The sequence below is a fragment of the Neurospora tetraspora genome (genome assembly GCF_033439725.1).
Source record: "Neurospora tetraspora strain CBS 560.94 chromosome Unknown B0H65scaffold_9, whole genome shotgun sequence".
Taxonomy (NCBI): domain Eukaryota; kingdom Fungi; phylum Ascomycota; class Sordariomycetes; order Sordariales; family Sordariaceae; genus Neurospora; species Neurospora tetraspora.
Genome location: NW_026944391.1, coordinates 708,393 through 734,769, shown reverse-complemented (window position 1 = coordinate 734,769; position 26,377 = coordinate 708,393). Strand labels below are relative to the sequence as shown.

The 26,377-nt window shown below is 52.1% G+C and overlaps 5 protein-coding genes across 5 annotated transcripts; 2 read left to right on the top strand and 3 right to left on the bottom strand.

Annotated features, from left to right (window-relative positions):
* Positions 1 to 1,834: 1,834 nt before the first annotated feature.
* B0H65DRAFT_334872 (uncharacterized protein) lies at positions 1,835 to 4,203 on the bottom strand. Its single transcript, XM_062823553.1, has 2 exons — positions 3,622 to 4,203; positions 1,835 to 3,562 (listed from the first exon to the last, which is right to left on the bottom strand). The coding sequence occupies exons 1-2, from the start codon at positions 3,946 to 3,948 to the stop codon at positions 1,952 to 1,954; spliced, it is 1,938 nt and encodes a 645-aa protein (XP_062677022.1). The 5' UTR covers positions 3,949 to 4,203; the 3' UTR covers positions 1,835 to 1,951.
* A 12,710-nt stretch (positions 4,204 to 16,913) lies between these two features.
* B0H65DRAFT_480123 (HAD-like domain-containing protein) lies at positions 16,914 to 19,282 on the bottom strand. The gene is made up of 6 exons (XM_062827562.1): positions 18,988 to 19,282; positions 18,723 to 18,864; positions 18,439 to 18,480; positions 18,271 to 18,338; positions 18,035 to 18,183; positions 16,914 to 17,307 (listed from the first exon to the last, which is right to left on the bottom strand). The coding sequence occupies exons 2-6, from the start codon at positions 18,857 to 18,859 to the stop codon at positions 16,945 to 16,947; spliced, it is 759 nt and encodes a 252-aa protein (XP_062677021.1). The 5' UTR covers positions 18,860 to 18,864; positions 18,988 to 19,282; the 3' UTR covers positions 16,914 to 16,944.
* Positions 19,283 to 19,540: 258 nt separating this feature from the next.
* Positions 19,541 to 22,794, top strand: B0H65DRAFT_334763 (uncharacterized protein). The gene is made up of 3 exons (XM_062823552.1): positions 19,541 to 19,765; positions 19,834 to 22,301; positions 22,367 to 22,794. The coding sequence occupies exons 2-3, from the start codon at positions 19,836 to 19,838 to the stop codon at positions 22,688 to 22,690; spliced, it is 2,790 nt and encodes a 929-aa protein (XP_062677020.1). The 5' UTR covers positions 19,541 to 19,765; positions 19,834 to 19,835; the 3' UTR covers positions 22,691 to 22,794.
* A 77-nt stretch (positions 22,795 to 22,871) lies between these two features.
* Positions 22,872 to 25,077, top strand: B0H65DRAFT_480120 (P-loop containing nucleoside triphosphate hydrolase protein). Its single transcript, XM_062827561.1, has 2 exons — positions 22,872 to 23,077; positions 23,137 to 25,077. The coding sequence occupies exons 1-2, from the start codon at positions 23,053 to 23,055 to the stop codon at positions 24,771 to 24,773; spliced, it is 1,662 nt and encodes a 553-aa protein (XP_062677019.1). The 5' UTR covers positions 22,872 to 23,052; the 3' UTR covers positions 24,774 to 25,077.
* A 21-nt stretch (positions 25,078 to 25,098) lies between these two features.
* On the bottom strand, positions 25,099 to 25,941 carry B0H65DRAFT_480118 (uncharacterized protein). Its single transcript, XM_062827560.1, has one exon. It carries the CDS (start codon positions 25,701 to 25,703, stop codon positions 25,470 to 25,472), a length of 234 nt encoding a protein of 77 aa, XP_062677018.1. The 5' UTR covers positions 25,704 to 25,941; the 3' UTR covers positions 25,099 to 25,469.
* Positions 25,942 to 26,377: the final 436 nt, after the last annotated feature.

Here is a 26,377-nt window from a genome sequence, read left to right as displayed (position 1 = left end):
ATGGTAACCCCACACCACAAACGGCAAGAACCGATGACGATCGTCGCGATCCGCCGATAAAAACAGTTCAATAGTAGCAGAAACTATTGAAACGGCGGGGAATGTGGGAAAACGTGGAACTTAAAAAATGGAAAAAAGCGGATGGAGCGGAAGGAAAGTTACAAAAAAATAAATAAATAAATAAAAAAGCTTAAATTAACCGTTCATCCCGTCCCCTCTCGGTACGTCCCGTTGGTCCGTCGTCAAGATTAGGTTTCACGTGTGTTGTCGCCCGTTCTTTTCGGACGAACGAACGAACGACATATGATGTCGTCAAAAGAGGATCCCACCGCATTTTTCCCCGCTCGACGATCCCGATCCCGATCCCGATCCCGGGTCCGGAGCCGCCGCGAATTCCTCTCTCTTTTAAACTCGAAGCCCCTCCCTGCCTGACTGAATCAGTCCCAGAAAGAGCTGAAAACTGAAAAGATGCTTAATGACGAAAATCAAAGGAAGTTTGGTTCAGATGGATCCCCCCAACCCCACTGACCTGGGTTTCTGAAACCCCTTTCCCACCCCAATTCCGACAGGACAGTTTTGAACGAGCTGTGGTTTCCCATGGCGGTGGACTGTCATGATGATTACCATAAAAAGGAAGATGGTTCACAGGTATGGTTTAGTGGGAATGGGAAGCTTCGGTGGGCATCCTCACCAGGTTACTTCCTTGTCACCCTCCCCCCCCCTTTTTCCCCCATGATGTTTCAATATTTGAACTGATAACTTTCCCCAAGGATTTCTTCACGTCGATCATCGAACGGGATGATACCTAAACCGGATGCTTCGAACACGTTAAGACCACCCATCCAGCAAATCGTAATCGACCACCGGCCCCCGTAAAGTAGCCACTTTACACCCCCGGCGGGAACCTCCAAACCTTATTTGAACCTCACTTGACCTTACAATGGATCGCCACATAACTGTCAAACCGCCGTGCTCCATGGTATGAGATAAATCTTTCTTTCTTTCATACTCAAATATATCTTTCATCATCCATTGTTCATCTCTTGATACCGTTCCCCCGTGTCCAGTGACAAAAGGGTAACCGAAAGAGAGATGATACAGAGCGAAAGGCGGAACGGACCAAGGGGTTCTGCCAAAAGAGCCAGGCACTGTCCCTCTCCTTCCACTTCCGTATTTCATAGCCCATAATGGGCTATCAAGGCATTAAATTCCACACCGGACATAAAACACAGGCCCCTTTCCCTGCCTTTACTCCCCTCCCAGGTTCCTTTGCGTGCGGGTATCCGTGGCCCAACCCAATTTCCGTATGTTTCCAACCCAAAGAAGCGCAGGCAAGCGCCAGAAGAAAGAAAACCCGTCGTGTATATATGTGCCCTTGACTTAACCCAGCGTATAAATGCATCCAAATACTCCTTTTTCACCAAACTTTGACACAAGAAAACCCTGCCTCTCCCCACCTCTTCGCTCATATCTCTCTCTGGCTGTTTTGCTGATTCTGGACCTTGCCCTATCTTAGCGGATGCATAGCGGTTGATGTTGTTTGCATATTCGTGGTCCCGGGTATTCGGGTTTGCGGGTACGCTTCCACATGTTTTCAACCTAATGGCATCTTCCGATACCAGGAAGATCAGCGATGCAGAGAGGAACAAAGCCGGTCCTGCCTTGGACAAATGACACCTGCTCTTCGAGAGCAGCCTCTTGAGACGTAATGTCGGCATTCAACTTATTCACGCCTCAGTGGAGAGGCCAAGATAAGATGCTGCGAAAAGAAGTGTTGGTACATTGTGTCCCAAAGAGGACCACAAGAATGAGATGACGGCATCTCAAAACATACGTCAACCCACGTGAGAGGATACCAGCAGCTCATCAGAGGAGTCTGCCAATCCAGACGTGTGATCGAAACAGCTGAAAGGAAACGCCCAGCAAGCTGCGCCTCAGTCCGGCCATTTCCTCACTTTTCATGGTTGTTAAAGTTTTGAGGTGTAACGTTTTGGGCAAACTGGAATTGTTGTTTTGCCCTCAACTGGCCAACCGGCGAGCACCGTGATGAAGACTCGGGTCGGTATGACTCTGGGAAGGTGTACTCGGTATTTCTAGCCAGGTGACTTCCGCCGTTGGTTCCGAATACGTTGTTATAAGTCGGTCCGATGGCGGGAGCAAATGAAGGAGTTACAGGCTGACTGGTAACATAGCCAGACAACTGCGGTGCCATGGAGTAATCCAACTCAGAGCCCCCATTGCTGCATAGGCCAGGGGTGGGTAGAGGCTCATCCGGAGACACGTAATTCCAAGCGTTGTCAGCCGGGACCGGGTACGCGAATGGATCACGGAAGTGAACACCTAACCCGGGCGTCCCAGGCGGTGTCTTGATGCCAGCTTCGGATTTGAATGGCGGCATGGACATCTCACTAACCGCCCCAAGAGAGCCAAAGGTATACGCCTGCTCATCATCCGAACCATTGGTCATCGGGGACATGGCGCTGTTCAGAGACGCCATGATTGGGGATTGGACGCTCTGAATGCTCTGTAGCAAGGCCGACTTCTTTCGATCAATGGTGAACGGAGAGCGCGGTCCTCCTGAGTTCAGCGTCATGGACTTTTGTATGCGTCCCGTTAAGCTTCCGGTCGCCGACGAGATCCTCCTAATCGTGCGTGCGTTTTCTATCCGTCGGGGCGCTACGTCGATACCCGTCTTCGGTCCGTTTCCAGTGCAATCGGTGCGAAGCGACAGAGGCCCGAGCGGCGGTGGACGCCGCAGGTTTCTGCGGCTGGCAATGTCGGAAGGCGGAGGCGGTGACCTGAGGCGCAAGTCCGCTACCACTGGAGACGAACCGGTGCCCGAGGAAGGAGACATGTTTTCCGGGTTGATCGCACCCTCGATTGACATGCGTACCGTTGGATGTTCAGCAGTGCCGTTTCCGGTTCCATCCTGGCCTCCCATTTGCGATGAAAATGACCCATCAGAAGGGTGCATAAACATGCTCCGCTCAGAGAAAGAGCCAAACTGATTCGCTTCACTAAGTAGACCATCATGCTGTGGCATGGTGGCTACGGGAAGACCACCCACCGGTCGTGGTGGCTCATTCAGACCATACGGAAATGGGGCCGGCTGTGGATACGCCATATGATTCGAAGCTGAGCCATATGAATTCGAGACGGTTGTTGGTGTAGCAAGGCTGACAAGCCCATATCCACGGGATCCGGACGAGTGTGGCGTGTCGTAATCAGCAGAAGCGAACCCATCGCTATCCGATCCAGATGGGGAGGCACTGCTTTGCGTAGCCGAAGCATTTCCAGCCAAGACCAGATCTGACTGCTCGAGGTTTGGACGCTGCCGATCAGACTGATCGTTGTTGGCGCCATCCTCGTTTCCGATAGAAGCGGTTGATAGGCCAAGGGGCTGATGGCGGTTGCTTAGACCATAAAACTCGGTGACGGCGCCTTGGTCCTGGTCGTCGGAGGGCTTGGATTCGGACTCTGCTCTTTCTCTCGCTTGTTGTGCTTCAAACTCGGCTGTTTTCCTCATTTGCTTCTCCTTCGCTCGTCGGTTTTGGAACCAATTCTAACAGACGATGTTAGCTCACGACACAACCGGGGGAATTATATCTCGCGAGAACAAACATTAATCCTTGGAACCTCAACACCCATCTGTTCAGCCAGCTCACGTTTGAGACTGGTGTTTGGCTTCGAGTTCTTGGCAAACTCTCGTTCCAGCAGCTCGACCTCATCCTTTGCCAACCTAGGCTTGGGCTCTGTTTGCTTTGAAGGGTGTAGGCTTCCTGGCCCCACCATCATCGCTGCCCTCTGCTGTTGAAGAACCGTCCATTGATAGCTATTCGGATTCCAGACTTGATACTGCGGCCCATGGTGCTGTGTGTGTTGTGGGCCAGCAAAGCCCATGCCCGGGTAGTATTGCTGCTGGTAATATTTCAATAGTTCCGGATCCATTGTCCCTAGTTCGTCAACACTGTCAGAGATGGCGAGAGGCAGGTTAGTGATTCGGCCGACTAGGTATGGCAATATGAGGAGCGGTTAAGCCAGAGACTCGAGGTTCAGAACCACAGCATAAGAGTGATCCAGCTCTCAGTCAAGGAAACCCAGGAAGCCGGATGACGTCTACACAGGTGTTCTCTCACACGACTCTCTGTTTCGGGCTAGGATGATAAAGGGCTGATGGGTTTGCAAGAAGGAGTGACTGAGGGTCAGATGAACGAGAAAGCGGCAGACTCTCGGTTGATATGAAAGAAGGTGTGGGTCAAGCAGAATACCAGGGCTAAGAAGGAGCAAGGGGGTGGACCGGTCGGGGGGCTTAACCAGTTTAAGAGTGAGCAAGCCGCCTGGAGGGGCGAGCTGGCAGGGGCTACAGGGTTCGATGAGATTGGGGAGATACGGGCGGGAGCGGGAGAGCGAGACACGGGCGAAGTGACGATGTGTCGGCTCACCTCGGTCTCGCGGACCCCTAGCAAGCCTGAAGGCGGCAAGGACAAGCAACCTGAATCCAGAAAGACAAATCACAACAGGGACTTACAGGATGAGAAGAAGTGAGGGAGTGAGTCTTTTCTGGCCTGGAAGCAACCTCAGTGGTGATGTCGGCGGTTGAAGGAGGATATGGTTTGATGACAAGATGTGCTGTGATTTGCGCCGTGTGAGGTGCTGCCAGCTCGACGGGGAGAACGGGGATGAGAGCAGGAAGAAGAGGATCCAGAACCTTAACAGCAACACAAGCAAGGTGTACGGAGTCTTGTACAGATCTAATCGGCATGTACCGCTGGCCTAGTGTCGACGACCAACGCGCCCGGGCAAGCACACGTTGAGGCGGCGCTAGGCCGGTAGCTGGCTACTTTGTACGTGGGAGCCTCGGTGGGGGGGTCTCTAAGGCGGAAAGTGGATGGATGGATGGCCGGGAGGGAAGTGCTCAAAGCAGTGTGGGTGTTCATGACAGGGGCTCACGAGTGATCCACGTCTGGGCACGGCGGAGAGGGAGCAGGGGGGGATTGCCCTGGTTGTCGCCCTGGCTCCCCCGGTCGCCCTGATCGTCCAGATGAGATAGTTTTTTTTCTTGACTTTTGTACTGTAAAGACGGGATGGCGCTCCTGACCAAAGTTTCCGTGCATATACATACCTACAACATCCATCTCGACCTCCAAGTCACGGCTTGCTAGACTCGCAACCCCGGACAGCCGGTTCGAAGATATCAGGTCTGTAAGAGCAGCACTTATAAGCTTTACCAGTCACCACGACATCTTGGGTTGGTTAGCCGACCCGCTGACCAACTCCCCGGGGCATTTCGTGCTCTGATGGATCAGAACCACAAGCTGGGAGTACGGGGTATCGGTACATGGCTGACAGGATGTAACACAGTGTGCAATATGGAGAAGACGCTTGGTGTGGTTGGGGTTGCGAGCTTGAGAGAGCTTCATCAGCCAGGGTTCCCGTCTTGGGTGCACAGACGAAATGGGCTGTGAGTGGTGCAGCGAAAAGGGGACACTGGGGGAATGGAAGGGTTGAAGGGGAGCTGGAAGAGACAAGAGAGCGACGCTCTTTTCGGGTCCTTTGAGATCCGTCATCCATGGGTAATCGTCTCGCATCCATGCGCCCTGGGATTTGAATCCCACCCTGCAGAGCCCCACAGAGTGAACGAAGACGAACATGGCATCAGGGGTCGAGATGATCATGGAGGTCCTGGCTGTCTGGAACCCAGAGAGCCAGAGTGCCTGTCTGGAACCGTCCCTGGCCATTGGAGAGGACTTAGAGAGGACTGGAGATACAGCAGGCCCAGTGTAGACTAGACACCAGACCCAGCTCTTGCTGAGATGGCCCGAGTTTTGAGCAAAGGGATCGACTCTGTGCCATGGACCAATTGACGCTGGCTTGACGGCTGTATCCCTGGCCCCGATGCAGGCTCAGTGCAGCTCTAGGACTCTTCAGGGAGATGCATGGGTGTGGCTCTTTGTCTTGCAAGCAACTGGTTTGTGAACGAAGACGACCGATGTGTGGGCTGGAGCTGTGTGCCAGCAGCCAGCAGGGAGACTGGCGAGTCCAAGAGACAGGCCGAACTGTGGAGGGTGTCGGAGTCAGTGTGTGCCAGCAGCCAGCTCTGCCAGTGGAGGCGCGGGACGGCGCTGCGGACCTGGAGAGAGCTTGCGGTTACGCGGTTACTGTGGAAGTGGTGGGTATGTATGTGGTAGCTCTTGTGATGGATGTAGCCGAAATAGCCTATCCGCGGGAAACGGCCGAGTCTTCTAGTCTCGCCGTTGAGCGCGTTTCTTTTTAGTGCGAATGGTGGAAATTGTCTAGTAAAAGAAGAGGAGCCCCAAGATTAGGTTAGCATGACTGATATGGCCCGAGCTGGATGGTCCCACCGGAGTCCCAACTCCCAAGACGCAAACACAGTACTTACCTGCTGGGCCTACATACATACCGGGACTCCCAAGAAAACCGTTGTGGTCTGCGGTGCTGTGGCCTGTGGGGGAATGTGAGACCGAACACGAGATGAGGAACAGAACTCTTTGATTTCTTTGGGAGGAGTGACGGCTTGGATGACGGCTTGACGATTCTAGCGCAGGAACCGCCCAATCGGGAGTCTGTGATAAATCCGAGTGAAGCGTTGGTCTGGAATGGGCGAAATCATGGGGGCCGTACACCACCCCCGAAAGCTGACTTTGGGAACGAGGTGACCAAGTGAGTGAGGGTTTACATTTGAGCGGCTTTGTCGAGCCCAATCGTGACACTTTTTTTTTCCAAAGGGCAAGTGCAGAATTTTCTCCAAGCTGACGTTGTCGCTGAGGAAGGGATGACCGTCATGAAGTCGGTCCGGAGGGCCACCTGCAGAGTCCAGACACGGAGCTGGCAGGCACTACAGGGACCCGGGAAGGAGCATATGTACACAGTAATGCATTTGTCCAAGTGCCCAGTAAATTACCAAGACCTCTGCACGTGCAAAGTTTCCGAACTTTCACGTCAAAACCGACCAAACTGTGCCCGCACAGTTAGCGTAAGATTGAAATGCCTGCGTGGCACATGGTCAGGCATTCGTTTCACTGCACCGCAGTTCGGTTAGTTGCCAGTGCGCGATGAGTGGAGCCAGAGGTATACACTGTTGACTTGGTTCAATCACTACAGAGCGCACCTTCCTCGTTCCTTTCTGGAGCTTCACTCCCTCCTCTTCTTCAGGCTTCCACTTGCCGTCCCGTCCAGCTTGACATCCATCCATCATCATCATATCTTTCTTCACCCCTCTCCCCTGGGCTCTTCCCTCCCCTCTCTCAGAGGCCATCCCCGCCATTTCAAATTTTGCCAAGATGCCACGGCCTTGGTCCTTCATGATCAGTTCCATTCTGGGCTTCTCCAACCTCACGAGTCATGGATGGCAATTCTACACACGCCTTGAAGTCGTCAAGTGGGAATGTTTACCTCACCGCGCATTTCTGATTCCTTTCCTGCTCACCACCCAAGTACCCTTTCACCGTCAGAATCGTGATCTCGATTTCACCCCTTCGCTCATCTCGCCGGCCCACCTTCGGCTTGAACATGACGGGGCCGTAAAGGCTTGAAGCCAATCGCATCCTCTTAGCCCTAGATTGGACGCTGGTGATGTGCGATCTCGGCACCAGCCGCTGACTCCAGACGTCCCTCGCTCAACCAACTCCTCGTTACCACCTACACTACGGCTACAGGACATCTCAGCTTACGCTATGCTCGCCGTACGCTACAGCACCCTGAGCACCTTGGTTCGGGACCGCCTCCGACCACCCTCACACCAACAGAAAGAGACGGGCCCAGGTGCCACACAGTACACACCAGCCGACGAGGCGACCAATCGCAAGCAGAACCCAAATTCCTCCTAGTGTAGGAGATGGGGTTGAGCCCGGTACATACTCCTGCTGTGTGGGCTTGAAGATTGTTAATTACGTGCAGACAAAACCCATCTTCTGGACGTGCTTCTGGCTGTGCTTCTGGCTGGTGCTTCTGGGTAGGACAGTTCCGATACATGTCGTATCGACAGACGAGAAAGCAGCATCACTTCTCAAATAATCAACAGTCAGGCACGCTTTCTCTCCCACTGGCCACGGGTAGAAACTGGCTGATGGCGTAGCGCCACCGACAGCAACCTTCTCAAGGCTCGATCAGGGTCTCAGTCAACAAATCTGGAGCCTACAATTCAAGGTCATGTTTGACAGACAGCCCGGTCTCCTCATTACTCGATGCATGTGCATTTCCCATCCTTCGGGAGCAACAGAGAGACTGGTAATTCGCTAAACTGGAGGTGCACAGCGGCCCGGCAGCTACCTTTGCATAACTCCATGCTGTGATACATGGCATCAAGTTTCCGCTGGTCACTCGCCTGGGCCTCACACTCTGTCTTGGCCGGTCATGCTGAACCTGGTTGGTGTTCTGTGGACCAGTTCGCTTACTCCCACTCCTGATTCGTTTCTTCGCACCCGGGGCTTTTCCTGCAGCAACCCGGGCCGTCCCAGTTGCGGTCACAGCTGAGCAAGCTGAAGCCTTCTCAAGAGCGCCGGTTCTCCCGATGAACTTGAATACATCGCTGCTCCATGCGGTACAGTATCCGTACATCTCAAGCATACTTCGTTGTCACCGACCACGGAGTCGCATCCGACTGTCAACTTCTTGTCATCCAGAGAACTGTGCTTGGAAATGACCGGTCACACAGCCATTGTGGTGTGTTCTTTGCTCTGCCAGGCAGCCTCGAGGTAGGTCGCTCACCGCTCCAAGATTGCGTTGTGCCATCCGCTGATAAATCCCAAGTCAAGGTATTTGCACACAGCCTTGGGAGTATCATGACTGAAAACATTCATGAACCCCTCTGAGCAACCGCTTAGATCCAACGAACCGGACTCGCGGTATTCCTGCTGGCCGTCATTATTCGTTACGGCTCTACAGGTGCACACGCAAGAGACACGGCGCGACGCCGCGATGTGATACAACATCTATGCACCCGGATTGAGGGCTGCACTTCTATTTATGGACTTCACTCAAATTGCGCTGCTCTGGACAGGGAGGTGAAGACATTCCATGGTTGGAGAACCAGACCATCATATTTCACGGCGCACAGCGTCGCATCAAGCTTCCTTCCGCCATGAGCACCAACATGGAGGTTTACCGTGGACGGGACAGCTGTATCATACCGCTTACCAGGTTCTCACCCGCAGGCCCTTGAACACCCACAGGAAGAAGCACTGTGATCATCTGAAAAGTTGTAAGGGACGCGGAAGACCAACCGCCTTTCGTATCTGAAGAGATATCTCCTGTGCCGGGTGCTGGACAACCTCTTCATCTCCCATCCCGCTGGTCAGCCCTGACTAAACAACCTGCCTTGAGATATGAGGAGATACTCTATCAGCCTCCAATAGGCAAAAGGCTCCTCATCATTGGTCCCAATGTGGTACTGATTGCGGGGAAGCCCACACGTCCTTCTCACCCATGTCGGCCTAGCCGTTCCGAAGAAGTGCATTGGCCATAATCTACGGTGGCCCAAGTGTTGGCTATGATCAATTGAAAAAGTTTGGTCAGAAAATGGCCCGTGCCAGCTGCAGGCACTAGATTCACGCTGAAGGGTGGCTTCTATAATCCAATGCAACACCCTCTATCGAACCAATGAAGCAAAGCATTGGAGCAAAGCAATGAAGCAAAGCATTGGAGTAAAGCAATGAAGTAATGAAGTAATGAAGTAATAACCAGAGGCAACGACAAGACCAAAGGCAATGAAAGTCAACCAGAATCAATAGAAGTCAATTGAAGTCGAAGGGGTGTAATGAGCTGAGACTCTGAGAGTCAATGAGATTTGGGAGCCTCGAGGTTTGCCAAGATTTAGGGTAGTAGTGCAAATGGATCCCCCGGTTCTCCAAATTTTGGTCAGAGAGTGAATGAGAGCCTCGAGGTTTGCTAAGACTTTCTTAAGGTAGTAGTGCCGGTTGTTCTCCAAAATTTTGGACTTTGGGGTAGGGTATCAATGCAAATAGATCCCCCTGCCCTCTTGCTCTCCCCGGACAATGGGAATTTATCGGAATTGGGAGTTAATGGTTAATGGGAGTCAATGGGAATGAATGGGAGTCAATGGGAATGAATGGGAGTTAATGGGAATGAATGGGAATCAATGGGAATGAATGGGAGTTAATGGGAATGAATGGGAGTTAATGGGAATGAATGGGATTTGATGAGAGGTGTAGGAGTTAATGGGAGTTGATGAAAGTTGTAATGAGTAATGTGATGCCTTTGGATGGGTGTGAGTCTTTGAGCATGTAAGTGATATGGAGGCGTTGATATAAAAGGGCTGGGAGCTACCTATAGTTGAGAGTTCGGACCAACTTTCAATTGATCATAGCCAACACTTGGGCTACCGTAATAATCGAAGATCCGCACGCTCTCCAGTGGATATACTTATGGTGACAGGCGATGGCAAGCTCTCACTCATTCCCGGGGCGCTGCACAGTAAGCAGCTGAACGACCCTGATTAGAGCGCGGTTCTTCCCGCTCTGAAGATGATCAAGAAACGTGGGATACCTCGACCAGCAAGCGTACACCACATAGTACACTAATGCTTTCGCACCGAATCATTAGCCAGACACCGATCATCTTATGATGTGCGATATAGTGTACCAATGCAGCGGATCTTGAGCTTCGTTTATCCATCTCTTATGATCGACCTGGACGATTGGCGTCAACGTGAAGCCCCACCGCATACATCAAACAAAACCACAAAAACTACCACCATAACGCCCACAGCTTACGGTATGCGACATCTTCAATGCTTTGGTACGAACATCGCTTGATACATGAACCAGTGAGCTATTGTCGATTGCACTCGTACCCGAGATGCAGGACGGCCATACATGAGTGAGCTACCAAAGTTCAGGCTTTGAGGAGGACAAATATCAACGACGGAGACTTCAATCTGAAGGGTGATGGCTGGCCGTCCCATCAATCCTCGCGTGACACACCTATCCTCTCTCGAGCCTCTGTCACTCCCGCATGCTTCATATCTCATCTACTTACTCACCCCCTACAAACCCCAATGCCCACGAACTGATGATAGAGGAATCGAGAATTTGTGCGATTAAAATTCGGTCGCCTTGCATGACCAGGCACGCTCTACACGCCAGGACAACCTAGCAAGGTTTCCAGGACGCCCGTTGTCTGTTGAGCATTGATCACTGCCGATCAACCGGAAATGGGGAAATAGTTTGGGTCCTTTGTGGGGACGTGATATCGATCTCTTGAGCTCACAACCATTTCCAAGCTCATCAAGCATACGATATACGGTCAGAGTGGGCTTTACGAGAGCTTTGGAGCATATGCAGCGAATGCTCTTGACTGATCCCATTTCGGCAATTGGTATATTCATCAACAAGGAGCGAATCGCCGCCAGCGTAGCCGCGCGCATCTTCCTCGCGGCCATTTTACCATCAAACCTTTTCTGCCCGAAAATGCCACCGGAAAGGTTCAGTGTTGATAAGGAGAGCCGCGGAGACGGACCTTTCAGGTTGAACACTCAAATCTGGAGATTTGAACGCTGAATGGGACAGGGCAACCCAAGGGATATGCCTCTTGGTAGAAGGAGTCGTCATTGCAGGCGTGGGGGCCATTGTACGACAGAATTAATTACACAACATGGGCTCTAATTTCGTCCCGCGATTTGAGCCGCAATCTAGCTTTTCGACATGACCAACAAGCAATCCTGCGGTCAAGTGGTTCAGACAACATCACTTGATTGCTCGCCTGTCTCCTGTTCCTGCAGCAAGCAACGCCCGACTAAAGCAGGACATCAGTAGCCGTCGATCACGATGGCTTGCAGAGGTGGCGTAGCGAGCTTCTCCGAGGCGTCATTATACACGTAGAGCCAGGCCATGCTTATATGTCCACAGCAGTTGCTACAGCAGCCTTGCTTGTGCTTGCTAGCACCGTGTGAGATGGAAATACCTACATCCATCTGGGCTTCACTCTGGGGCTTGTGGAAGTTACTAGCTTGGTTACTCAAGAGAAGCAGATGTCACTGACGGTTACGCAAATCGCCGACTATTTCGGGGAATACGCCTGTATCCGTTCCTGATATGATGTCAATCTACGCCAACGTCTATACATAGTAGGGTACACTCCCCTATCTTTTGAGGTCGACAAGTGTGAGCGGCCGGGACCTTGCAGGAGCTGTCCGTTGTCATTTCATCTTCAACGCCCGCCTGTTCTTCGGAATTGAGTGAGTCTGTGTTCATCCCCGTCGAGACAGGCGGGAGTGCGACAGTGTCCAAGAAAACAACATGAAGGCATACGTCAGTCCATGATGAATTCGGGCGGGTGTTTGCCTGCTCCAGGAACAGCCACCAATCTGGGTCCGAAATGTCTTGCACTTTCCTTCGGAACAAATGCAGCCCGTATATCAGAGATTTCACTACGCACTCTTCGCAACTCAACCACCATTCGACCACATTTCATGCAAGAAGTTGGTATCAACCAGATGCGTTTTGGAGGCTTTATACACTTGGTCCAATCTTCCGTTTTGAATGTGGTTGTCCCGTTGTTTTTCTGTGAAGTTTTGCAGACCCCTGTTACAAGAACCGCGCTAACAAAGAATTATAGCTTACCGTCTGGCTGGATTGTCGTTCACTGTCGATCCCCCGCAGACGCAAATCTTTACCATCTATGGGACAAAATCAACGCGCAAGCCCGATTTATCGTGCGAACGCAATTCTCAAATTACAAGTTCCCCGGAAATTTGACATGAACCGTCGAGATGGCAGCGTGGTTCTCAGCCGCAAAACAGTTGAGAAAAGCCTCACTGCTTTTAGGTATTTAAAATGGTGCAGTGTTGCGGGTGAAACGAAAATCCCGGTACATGGGCCTAGGTTGCGGGCTCGAATGATGTCGCCACCGCCACTCCTCCTACGGGTACACCAGGACGACTTAATTTCCCAAGCTAAGGAAGTCTAGAAGACCAACACCAGCACGCCGAAGCCGCAAAGCTTTTCACCAACCATCCGTGTCCATCTGTTCTGCAACCCTCTTCCCACCCTTTTGATTCTCTTTCTGTATCCACAGCACGCTGTTCAGCGAATTGGACAATGCAGGAAAAAAAAAAGGAAGGCTAGCGGGCGTACGGTGCTTGGGGGCAATTCTCAATTTGCGTTCTGGCCGGAGGTCTTTCCTAGTCCCCGTCTTTTCTCCAGCGGATAACATGGCCAGAATCGGGCTCGAAGGGTAGCCTGATAGGGCTTCAGCAAGCCCACAGATATCGTTTCACGCAGCCGGTTGAAAAAACAGACCTCGTGCTCTGGGAGATATCGGGATCAGCATCAGCCTAGGAAGAAGGACTCCTTAGATCAACCTTTGCTCTTCAATTCGGGGGTTGTGGCGTACAATCAGAGCTCAACGGCCACAACGATATGCTAGCAAGGGTAACGAAAAGAGAAGCTCTTCCCTTCGCCAACTTGAGCCACGAGGCAGGGTGTTGTCCCTTCGTTGGCTTCTCATCAAGGTCTATCTGTACCCCATATGGACCCCCCCTCTCGCCTTCATATCCATACATCTACGAACACGATTGGTCCTTACTCGTTGTCTCAACACAGTATCTTACCTGTGTCACCCCATGTCTCGGCACCAAGAATCGAAAGCGGAGACGAAAGAGAGAAGAGACAACAGACGGGCAACTGGGTGGAGGGAGAAAACGGTCTCTGACTGCTGTCTCTGGGGGAGTATCCGGATGTGACCTGACCCCCCTCATGTTGCTCCCCACAAAGCCACAAAGGTTGGCGGCATTGGGCCATGCCTGTACTGTCACCAATGACACCATCTTCAGCAAGGAGTTTGAGGCGGTTGACGAATGGCAGGTAAGAGAGTTTTCCCCTTCCCACATTCCCTGCTTCGAGGCGGCGGGTACGCGGGCTCGGCGGGGGGGTATGGACATTGACGAGTTTTGTTGGAGACTGGGTGGTGAGCGATGAATGGACCGATGATGGGAAGAAGTACTATGTACACTGACTTTGGACCACACAGTGCTGTGTACACACCTCTCCTCAACTGCCTGACAACTTGGCTGCCTAGTGTACCTGGCTAGCTACATACATGAGGGCGGGGGGGCTAGTTGGCTTTCGGCTGGGTAGATGGAGACCGGTAGATGATCACTGTCCCCCTCTGCCTCTCACGTCCTCGGCCTGCAGGCCAAAAAGAGCTCAACCAACGTTAGACAGGAGCAGGCCAAGAGCTGATCGTCTACCCATCACCTATCATCGTGTCACACTTGTTGGAATGGAACTCTGGTAGAAAGCGGCAGAGTGACTACGCTACGTCGTAAACGTCGAGGCGCCTTGCACAGTACGGAGGAAAGGGACCGGGTGAACTCTCAAAACAGGATAACGACGACATGCTTTTGTGGGAACCAGAGCCGTTTTCGTTTTCTTGCGGGTTGGGCCCCCGGAGTTCCGCTCGGTGCTTGAATGTCGTGGAGAACGGGGCCCGGCGGTGAGGGCATTCGGGGCCGCCCCCGTTCGGGAGATTGAGTGGAGGAAACCCAGTCGTCATCTTGCGCAGGAATTGAGTTCCTTTGATTACGATAACCCTTGACTACCGATAAGACGCCAGGAAAGCGGCGGCATTAGAGTTGCATCTACGGAAACGAATCGCGGCTGCGATTCTCGCTTGCTTGGGGAGATCTTGGGAGAGCAAGACTTTGCGGAGAGACACGGAGACACGGTAGCAGTGAGAAGTCGTAGACCGCGCAACCTTGGAACTCGAAGGATTTACGTCTGCGGGTTGGGTGAGTCGCGGTGTTGTTGGCAACTTGGTTCAACACACATGACCATCGTCATGCCGCGGATGCTTAATTTCCTGATAAACCTTATACCGTAAGCTCCCCCTATCCACTACATTACACTGCACTACACGTTGTGTCGCAAGCTTGCGGTGCGGTGCGGTGCGGTGCGGTGCGGTGCGGTGCGGTGCGGTGCGGTGCGGTGTTTTTGTGTATTCGCTGACATGCTGGTCCAAACAGAAAAATTCTACTTGTTGTGATAAGTGAGAATGTAACCTTCGTTCTCTCGTGGAGGCGAAATCAACTGCCGTTGTGGATATCCCCGAATCTCTTTCTGTTTTGGTTTCTTTTACTTTTTTATGTGTCCCTTTTTCCACTCCTTCCTACGTGGTCTGTAATTCGCCACCCCTAGTTCCACTCTTCTTTGCACAAGGACCGATCTACACGTCTCCAAACATGACCACGTACCAGTCAATACAGGGAATACCGATGGTTGAGGATTCATCGATGTAAAAAGGAAAGTCAAAAGTGACTTTACTCTCGTCCCTACAAAATGTACTTTCATGCGTAGTACACTCTGTCGGGAATTGAAAGCACGAACCAGACCAGACCAGGGGCCAAGGAAAGGAGATTCAGATGAGCATCGTACGTGGCTGGGGTCTGTTCTTCTTGTCTTGTCTTGCTCTCTCTCTGTCTTGGATTCATCTTCGTACCTAGGCGAGCAAGCAAGCAAGCAAGCAAGCAAGCAAAGCCAGAAAACAACCTAAAAAACCAGAGATGGGATTTGGGCTATTACAGTGTGGTGACACAGAATGCCACCACAGTTGTTTCTCCGAGTCTTAAGTTGTTGTTGGGAACAGAGAAACTCATTCTGAAGTCCTCACCAAACTGAGAAAGCTAAAGGCGACGAAGAAGGAAATGGAAGAGTACAAGGCATGTCGAGAAAACGGGGGAGTAAATGCTGCTGTTATGTTATGACTTGGTGCCTGGATATTTTAATCTCACCGAAGACCGATATCTGGCACTAAGAAACGGGTCAGCCCTCAATGCTCGCTGACGAATTTCGGCCGAAACGAATTCGACCCCTCCGAACCTTCCAAGGACCGAGAGAGAGAGGTGGAGGTGGACAGACACACGGGCGCACAAGCCGTCAATAGATGACGGGAGGGCTCGGTTGGGGACCGGCTGGATGGTTGGTGGAAGGTTGAGAAAGTGAAGCTTCACAGGTACGTTGGTTGAGAAACTGAGTTCGGTTCGAGGGGAAGATAGGTAACCTGAACCCAAGAACCTGGGATGACTTCGTTCTCATTCTTCTTTAAGACAAGCTGGTGTCGTCGGAAACTGAGAAACAGGTGAGGCGAGGCGAACGCACAATTGAAATTGACAAGACAAAGAAAGACTCGGGAGCGGATATACCAACCAGGCTGCAGCAGGACAAACACCTGTTCGTCTTGGTTCCCGTCTCTAGTTGTTGTGTCTCGAACCCTTATTTCTTGAAAGCTGTGTGTTCTAGTGTCTAATAATCCGTCTGTCTGTCTGTATGTCTGTCTGTCTGTCTTCTGCCTGTGTCTAACTAATCTGTACTATGTATGTCTTTGCTGTATGCCTGTCTGGCTCCTCCTGAGATTATCTTGTCTTGGCTGTCTGATGTCTGATGTCTGATGACGGAGCCTTGGCTTGGTTGGGGGTTGTCTCGTACGACACCAGTCAGTCCCGGGGTGGGAGTCTAATACGCTTCTTCTGGACAGAAGACGAGCTTAGAGGTGATTCAGGATTGTGTGCATATGGCTGTTAACTAGCGATGATATGGCTGGAAGACTGGAAGAGAGAGAGAGGAAAGAGAGGTTCAACCTCGTCTCTGGGGGGTGGGGTGCCTCTACACTTGACGACAGTGAAAGGGGCAAGAGAGTGTTCGACAACCGACCGTGCAAATCATAAATCGGTAGGACATTTTCTTGGAAAAAATCTCACCAATTGTCAATCCGTCTATAAAAATATAGGAAAAACCTCTATACAACTTCACCGACAGCACCGACTCCTCTCTCTAATGCCAACACCAAAGTCTAGTCTAATCCACCACAATCAACCCTTCCCATCCATCTATCTCACCACCAATCCCCCCTTCCCCCCTCCCAAAACCACCCCTCCCAAAACCACCCATGTTCCCAAACTCTAGTCTAGTTCTAATTCTTCAAAACCAAAGCATCCCTAATCTCCAAAGTAACCTTTCTTTCTTCACTACCCTCCTCCGGCACAGGCACAAACCTAACACTCCTCAAATCCCTCACCACCCAATCCGGTCCCGCCTCCAGCACCTGCTCAACCGTGTGACTGGTGACCAAGCCAACGACCTTGCACCCGGCCGCTTTCCCGGCGCGGATTCCCGCGGGTGCGTCCTCCAGCACCAGGACCTCGGCGTTGCCCGGGTAAGAGAGTTCGAGCCGGTCGCGGCCTAGCAGGTAGCAGGCGGGATCGGGCTTGCCGTTGAGCACGGATTCGGCGGTGATGAGGTGTTGCGGGTGGGGGAGGGAGAGGACGTCTAGCCACTGTTTTTTGTTAGTAGGTTTGTCTTGTGGCTTGGAGAGGCGAGAGTTGTGGTGATGAGGTAGGTGTTAATGGAGAGGGAGGGAGTGAGGGAGGGAGTGGTTGGGATGTTTAGATTAGGGATTATCATCGTGTAGCAGGTAGGTAGGGACGGGGGCAGACGACGGAGCAGGAGGGTGGCACAAGAGAAGTAAATCGAAGATGTCAGGATAGGAGTGGAAAGCGTGGACGACGTACTGAAGCCAGAGTGGGAACGATTCAATACATGTGAGTAGGTGGGCATGGAGGAGCAGGTTGAAGCGTAGACACGAAAGGAAGTAATTTGAACCCCGTGATTATGATAACGAATATGGGAGAGCGAGTAGAGTACGGGAAAATGTAAGAGAAAAAAATGCAGGATGTTGATACGACGGATATGTGAAGAAGAACAAAGCGCAAACCCGTCGAGGATAGTACGTAGAAGATCGGGTAGAAAATTGTGCTGAAGAGTCCATAGACGAGTGCGTGTAGGAGAGTGTGTAAAGAGAAATTTAGAAACGTGAGTCTGATGGGCCGATGCGGGGGAGTAATGGTACCTCTTACTACGGGACCATTGCAGAAGGGGTGTAGTGAATTTAATGAAGGAGCGAAGTAACTAGACAGAGTAACAGAGGGCTATTGACAACAAAGCGCACGAGTGAAGTGGTAACTGACTAGTGAATCGAGTATAACAAAAGCAAAATCACTTACCCCAGAAACAAGCGGCTTGGTACCTGAAGTAACGATGGCCCACGGCTTCTTTCGATCAATCAAGTCCTGAAGAAGGGCGCGGGCACCGGGGATCTCAACCGCGTCGTCGCCATATTTCTTAGGGAGAAGACCCTCCATGTGCTGAACGTCTGGCGTGATTCAGTGTTGTTAGTGCGGTGTGTTTTTGGTTGACAAACTGCAGGCCAGTCTCCGGCTCGGACTGCAAATTGACTTACACTCCCAAGTTGCCTTTTCCGGGGCAAGTTCTTTGAGCATATCAATGGTTCTTCTGCCATGGGAGGTCCTGAGTCATAGAGAAATTACCAGTTAGTTGACAAACTTGTCGAATCGTTGAGTGGCCGGGAGGTATGCTGGTGGTGGTGATGGTGGAGGTGTTGACTTACTGGAGGATGACCTCGGGCGAGTGCCCGATCTCCTTACCGATGCTGTTTATGTTGAAATCTGTCAGCAAGTCCCATAAATTGTATACACGAGACCAACTTCACGAAGTGGTGACTCCTGGTATCTTTGTGGTAAAGGGTATTCCGGTTCCCTTCTTGACTGTCTTGCCTTGTGCTATCTGCATCTTCCAAGGCCGGACAGACACTCGAGTGTATCTCCATATTGAGATTGTGAATGTGACCATGAATAATCAAAACCATGTCCACCTAGAAGAAATTGGACTTACGCCTCCCAGTGCTTCTCAACAGCAGCGGTAGAGTCAATGATGGTGCCATCCATGTCGAACAGGAGGCCATCGAATGTGACCTGAACGGGGGGCGCGGAGAAGTCCGCGCCCGATGTTGCTATAAGGGTGCTTCCCATTTTGCCTGCATTAAGTTTCAAGAACAACAGTTAATACTATGCTTTTGCATGAGTCTTTCGCTTTGTGTTGCGATAGTTGGCAGCATGACGCTGAACTTGTTTGATTAGTCATGCTGGTGTGAACGTACTTTGAGCTTACTGTTCCCCACGGATTGACTAGTAGCTTGAATATTCAAATGATTCAAAAGATCAACGGTGCACTTGGCTGCGGTGATCGGATCAGTTGACACGGGGCCGGGTTGTACGGGAGACGTCGTGGATGACTCGGGGCGGGCGGACGGCATGGGCAGCCAAGTACGGCTAGAACCCTAACCCACTGCGCCATTGTTCGCACCGATTCGGCAGTCGTTATCCCGACTGCGGCCGCTGTGCGGGGGACCCCAAACAGGCTTGGCCCCCCGGTGATAAGGTCGGCATTCACCCGTAAACACCATCTTTCATCACACCAAGACATTTTATCACATCAGCCCTCAGGCAGCTAACGCCGATTATCTCCAAGGCTGAACTTAAAATCAAAGAAGAGTGGCAATTAAGCTTTGCCATTATGCCTCTTACCGCTTTTCCGGGGCGTTGGTCGTCACGTATCTCGTAGCCAATTGAGCCCGTTGCCCTGCCTCGTTCGTTAGTTGGAGGCTCCGAGGCTGAGCACCGTTATGGTGTGGCACGATTGGTAACATCTCAGACAAAATGGACGGTCAGAAGCCGCTTACAACCAAAAGGGGATTATGCCTTGGTCATCGGGCAGACTTTGACTTTTCACCTTTGACATGATCAAAACCCATGAACAGCTGAAAAGATACCCGGTTGTCGTCCTCTTCATCTTCCTTTCCGCTTCTGATACCCGATCTTATGCAGAGTTACGTTCTTGATACCCTAGCTGATTTCAGTCGATTGTGCCTGATCCCAGTAAGTCACAGTGAGATTCCCAGAAAATTGTCCCCATGGCGTTGCTGACATCTCCCCGCTCTTAGCAGCCATGACTACAGGCAAGCTTAATAATGAAGGCCACGATGCTCAACACCTGGATGTTTCTCGCTCGGCGCTCATCCAGATTATCACTGGGGTCATCACGGCCACAAAGGTGTCTGAAGGTATCTCAGAGCACGCACGCTCGATCATATCAAACACCGGGCTCACCATCCAGCCGAAGAGGGACACTTTCACGATAAGGGAATGGCTCGATAATGTTGTTCTTCAAACCAAAGACAACTCACCCGAGTCGCAAGCATCGTGGCAACTGGTCCATCTCGCACTTGGCGTCTCAATGCTGCGTCACAAGGCCCGACAGGGCCAGCCTGTTGATGGCGCCGACCTGGAGTTTGTATGGGGACTTGTCAGAGACGCAGTTACCGACCCAGTCCTTGCGCCACTTCTACCGGGCGCGTCCCGTAGTGCACAAGGCTTCCTCAGCGTCCCTCTATGCAGTCTCATCAAAGACAATAGGATTGATGAGCTTTGGCGGTTGCACGTCTGGCTGCCGGATGGTCACAGAGGAAATCGCGACTTCGCTATCCATTCACACCAGCCTTTTGCTCAAAGCTGGATCCTTGCGGGCGAAGGCCGCGATCACCAATATGATGTTACAGACCCAGAAGCCAAAGGCGCGCTGGGCACGCCATATGCCCAATACAGGATCGCCTGGAGCGGCACAGGGAAAAGCCACGGGACAGCCTATGTGCCACATCAGTCGTACTCCATCGTCGAGAATACCGGCAAGATTGTCCACATCAAGCAGGTCGAGACTGCTCTTCATACTCGCGATATGAGTTACACTGTCGGAGCCGGTGTACTCCACCGAACAAAAGTGCCAGCAGACGCATTGCACGCGACTCTCTTCTACTTCGATTCCAGTCGAGGATTCATACAAGACGCGCCAGTACTTGGACCACCGGATGGAGAATCCTACAAACAATATCGGGATGTTGGAAGTCAGCCACCTTCGTCGCTCGCCAGCATGGTGGAGGCGGTCCGCTCCTTTGAGAGGCTGATGGAAGAAGGGCAACAATACACCCGTAGCGGAAACCTGGAGATGGCGTTGCGTAACTTTTCCAGTGCGCTTGCTCTCTGCGAATCGGGGGCTGCTGCTTCCAGTGCCATCCCGAAGGGTGACCGTTACAAACAGTTCGTTTTCACCAAGCTCGGTGGTACATACAGACGGTTTGGCAAGTACGAGCAGGCCAAAGACTTTCTCGAGCAAGCAATGGCCATGACAGCATCAAGTGAGCTGCGTATCGAAGCCAGTGGTGAGCTTGGTGTCATCTATCGGCACATGGACCTGCTGGATGATGCAAAGCGTGCTTTTCGGGTTCAGTACGACACGGCAAAGGAATTCCAGGCGGAGCAGTTCACGTGCCGGTCGATCGGAAATCTCGGCATGGTCAACTACCAATTGTCCCAGCAGCGTCAGGACGAGTCGTTGCTGGAACTAGCGACAAATCAGCTACTTGAACGCGTTGAACGGTCTCGTCAAATCAAGGATACAATCGATTCGCAAGACCTGGATGCAGCTACAAGAGAACAGTGGTTAAAGGATGCAATAACTTGGGAAACCATCGGTCTTTCCCGTCTCTCTCTATGCTACGCAGCACGAGGAGACGCGAAAAAGGCGGTTCGGGCTGCATTCGAAGCCCTAACACTGGTTCGAACATTTGAGGACGTGAATGTGGTGGCCATGGGCCGGTTCTTTTACGGACGGGCACTTCTACTCGACGGACAGCGGGATGCGGCCCTGCAACAGTTCAACTCTCACGACGGAGGATGCACGCCTGCCCTTGCTTTGTGCAAGGAGCCCTCCGACGAACATCGCCAGTACCTGCGAGAGCTCATCGATGCTGGTGCAGACATGAGCGTCACTGATGGCCACGGCTATAGCGCGCTTGACTACGCAACTTTCGCAGGAGATGCTAAGGCGCAAGACATGGTTCTTGAAGGCCTTCGCCGCCAAGCCGGAGGCGTGGATGACGACTCTAACACATCGAGTCTGCTACACAAGGAGTCGAAGCTCCGCAAGGGATACCGGGAGCTATTTCAAGAGCGACTGCGACCTGTCCTTCTTGCTGGAGGCGGCGACCCGGACAGCTCCATATCGGAACTCCGACGTGTCTATGCAGAGTCCTTAGCTGAAGATGCTGATAAGAGAGCTATGTTTGATGTCTTGAGGTTTGTGCCCTACTCGGACTTTTTGGCCTTTGGCAAATTTCCACGGTCAAGCGACAATTTGGCCCAGGAGTTCAAGGCCTCGAAGACTCCTGAGAGTGGAAATGGTTCGAAAACTTGGGCAGATTACCTGATATTCTTCTCTTACCGATGGATTAACAAGGAGCCTAACGCAAAGACACCGGATGATGGCAACCATAGCCAATACCGACGAATGATTGCGGCCACGGAAGAGTTTTTGAAGATGCACCCTCACGTAAAGCGTGATAGGCTTGGGGTCTGGGTGGTATGTTAGCTTCCAAACTTCGTGCTGTGCTTTGTGTTCCATGCTAACATGATTTGCTGCTTCAGGACTTTGTCTGCGTAGACCAAGACGACCCTATGTCAGGAGTGTCTGCTCTGCCCATGATCATTGCACAGTGCAATGCCGTTATCAGTTTAAGCGATGATCAGCTACACGAGCGGGCATGGTGCTCTGTCGAATCTATGATGATCCAAACACTCAAGAAGGCGTACAACGTCCATGTGTGGTATGAACAAGTGCTTGACGACAACTGCATTTTGAGAGACGGTCCGGTGGATTTGAGCATCGTCATGGCAGACAAGCGTTTGACTTTTGAGACGGACCGACCTAAAGTTCTCTTTTTGGAAAGACAGTGCAAATTACTTGCTTAGAGAGTAATAGTTCATGATAGAGAATATGGGCAGTTGTATCATTGTATTTTACATTTCACGTTTGATGAAACATAACTTGAACATACAATACGACTGTAACTTACAGGCACGCGTAACCCCACATCCGAAGCGGGGACTTCTGGAATCTTGGTGGAGCTTGACGGCGGACCCCTGCACTTATCAGAGTTTATCTGGGCGGTCAGCAGTGGCACAAACTGTTCCTCCACTATAATTTTTTGACGGCCATCAATCAGTACAGCCGCCCAGAGTAGGGACTGGATTTGCTGCTTAACCTTGCTGTCCCATCCTCTTTTCTCCTCCTGTACCTCCTTTTTGACACCAGGAGCAGCATATCTTTCAAAATGCCATCGATAACCAAGCCCAAAAGTCAGTTAACCTTTTATAAATACAATCCAATTCATTGACTGACTTTTATCCCAAAACAGAGCCGAAATCGAAGCGTACCCCCGTACGCCTCAGGCACAAGATCGAGAAGGCCTCGGCCGCGAAGCAACGCAAGACGAGAAAGCTCGCCAAGAAGAACCCAGAATGGCGCTCCAAGCTCAAGAAGGACCCCGGTATCCCGAACCTGTTCCCCTACAAGGAGAAGCTGTTGAACCAGATCGAGGAGGACCGCATCCGGAGAAAGGAACAGGAGCAGAAGCGTCGTGAGATGGCCAAGGCGGCCAAGACCGGCCAGGACACCAAGACCGACGCCGATGGCCATGTCGAGCAGTTCGATGATGATCTGATGGACGATGACGATGCTATGGAGGAGGACGGCAGCGACGTTGACGACGAGTCGAACCCCCTTGCTGCCCTGGTAGCCAGCGCCAGGAAAGCTGCCGAGCAGTACGACCGCGAGCTCCAGAGCGGCGACGAGATGGACGATGACGATGAGTCCGACGACGAGGCCGATGGCGAACCCACACAGTCCGGCGTTATCGAGGTTCCCGGCGGCGCCTCCTCGCGCAAGGCCTTCGACAAGGTCTTCAAGCAGGTTGTCGAGCAGGCTGATGTCATCCTTTACGTCCTCGACGCCCGTGACCCCGAAGGCACCCGCTCGAGGGACGTTGAGCGTGCCGTCATGGCTGCCGCCCACGGTGGCAAGCGTCTGATCCTCATCCTCAACAAGGTCGATCTGATCCCTCCCCCGGTCCTCCGCGGCTGGCTCACCCACCTGCGCCGCTACTTCCCCACGCTGCCGCTGCGCGCGTCCAACCCTGCTCCCAACGCCCACACCTTCCAGCACCGCGACATCACCGTCCAGAGCACCAGCGCCGCTCTCTTCCGTGCGCTCAAGTCGTATGCCGTCTCGCGCAACCTCAAGCGCTCCATCCAGGTCGGCGTCATCGGCTACCCCAACGTGGGCAAGTCTTCCGTCATCAACGCGCTCCTCTCCCGCCTCAGCAACAGCCGCGGCCAGCACAACGCCTGCCCTGCCGGCGCCGAGGCCGGCGTCACGACCTCGATCCGCCAGGTCAAGATCGACAGCAAGCTGACGCTGCTCGACTCTCCCGGTATCGTGTTCCCTTCCACCGCCGGCAACGCCACCTTCACGCCCAAGAACCAGACCGAGGCGCACGCCCACCTGGTGCTCCTCAACGCCATCCCGCCCAAGCAGATCGAGGACCCGGTCCCCGCCGTGACGCTTCTGCTCAAGCGCCTGTCGGCCACCCCGGAGCTGATGGACAAGATGATGAAGGTGTACGACCTTCCCCCCTTGCTGCGCAACCCCAAGAACGGCGACCCCACCATGGACTTCCTCGTCCAGGTGGCCCGCAAGCGCGGCAGGCTGGGCAGGGGCGGTATCCCCAACATCCAGGCTGCTGCCATGACCGTCGTGACCGACTGGCGCGACGGTCGTATCCAGGGCTGGACCGACGCTCCCGTCTTGGCTGTAGCTGGTACCGCCACTGCTACTGCTACTGCTCCTGCTAGTGGCAAGCCTGCTGCCGCCGCTGATGAGCCCCTAGCGGATCAGAAGGTGATCGTGACCGAGTGGGCCAAGGAATTCAAGCTGGAGGGTCTTTGGGGAGATGAGGAGGAGGAGACGACGACCCCGGATGTTGAGATGCAGTAGTAAAGCGATTATTCCCCTTTTTTCGTGTCTGTTGACAGTTGTTGTTGTTGTTGTTGTTGAGCATTTCTTTTTTTTTGGTTGCGTCGGTCGGTGGTCAATGTCGTAATGAGTAACTTTGTTGTTGTTCTGTATGTCAGAAACACACACAAAACAACGAACCCCGGAACTGGACATACATCTTGTGAAGAGGCGTTTTGGCGTCAAGGTGGGAAAGAAAGAACCAAAAGGATGACAGGCAGGCAGGCGGGCAGGCAGAATATAGGTCAAATATAGTCCTGATTATATACACCTTTTCTATGACAAAGTAGATATCAATTGATCATTTGCGATGTTTTGTAAAAGTATATGCCCGCTGAACAGTAGTATAGCAAATGTGGCGATATTAACTTGGAGTGACTGATCGGCCAGGATTACAGATACCAGTTTTCAGTGACAGTAAACAACCGATTGATTCACGAACTGTTAGCCTGCAAACATCGTGGACGGCTCTTGTGTACTCGATAGATGTAATGGGAATAAAGCGATGGTCCAATTTCCACTGAGTGTTACTTGCTCATTGAGCCCAGCCGGTCTAGTGATTCAAACATACTCAACTACCTGACATGTTCGAAGCAGTTCACGGCCAGATATCGGATAGCACACTCGGGGGCGGAAACAGGGATAAATCATAGGGAGAACATACAGCCATTGAGGCGGCTACCCCCCCTCATCCTGTGAGGATGGGTGCCAGAAGCGAAGGTAAGTAAACGAGCTAAAGTGCCCAAGATGAAACATGATATAGCTAGCTTGATGACCTCCTAAGAAAAGTGGTGTATCTGTTGATATTTCCCACAAAACAAGTATACATCTGCACCAGGTTGAAAGATATGAAGAGGTAAGAGCTAAACAAGGGCTGAAGAAGACCAGTACATCGATAACCAAACACAACATGAGGACGCGAGAACATGGAAGTGACGGAAGACGGAAACTGAAGCGTCGCCAGATAAAGGATAATCCAATTTGAGATGAGCGTACCCTAAACCGCTACTTGGTGCGAAATCCACACAATTCCTTGCTGACCGAACAAAACCAAGGAGACTTCGTATCGGGAAAGCAAATAAAAGGAAGGGGGGGGGGGGGTCATAAAAAGCCTGAGAAGGAGAGCCAAAGACAGATCCAAGCGCAAAGAAATACATTCTGCCACCGCGAAAACTGGGTATAACACTCGTATGTGACCAAGAAACCATTCCTTCCTCCTATCTCCTCGAACCAAGCACTGCAGTGCTGAGAACCACCGCCTAGCAACCCAAGCATACGAAATCGCCGGGAATCGTATAACCAAAAGCCATAATGTCCACAAGATTGCCAAACGACCGAGTTTCCGACTCGGCAATAAGCTCATGTGTACAGCCGTTGAGCACCTTCGCGAGTTGGGGAGAAAGAGAGTAAGGACCCGGAGAGCCAGCTGAGCAAGCACGCCAACAAAAGAGGTATCATCCGGAAAAAGAAAAAAAAAGAGAAAACTGACAAACATGGTACCAGCCCTCCACCCACCATGTACTCCTCTATAATCCGATACCGGAAAACCGAATGCTGCAAACCCATTGCACGCCCGCCCAATAAAA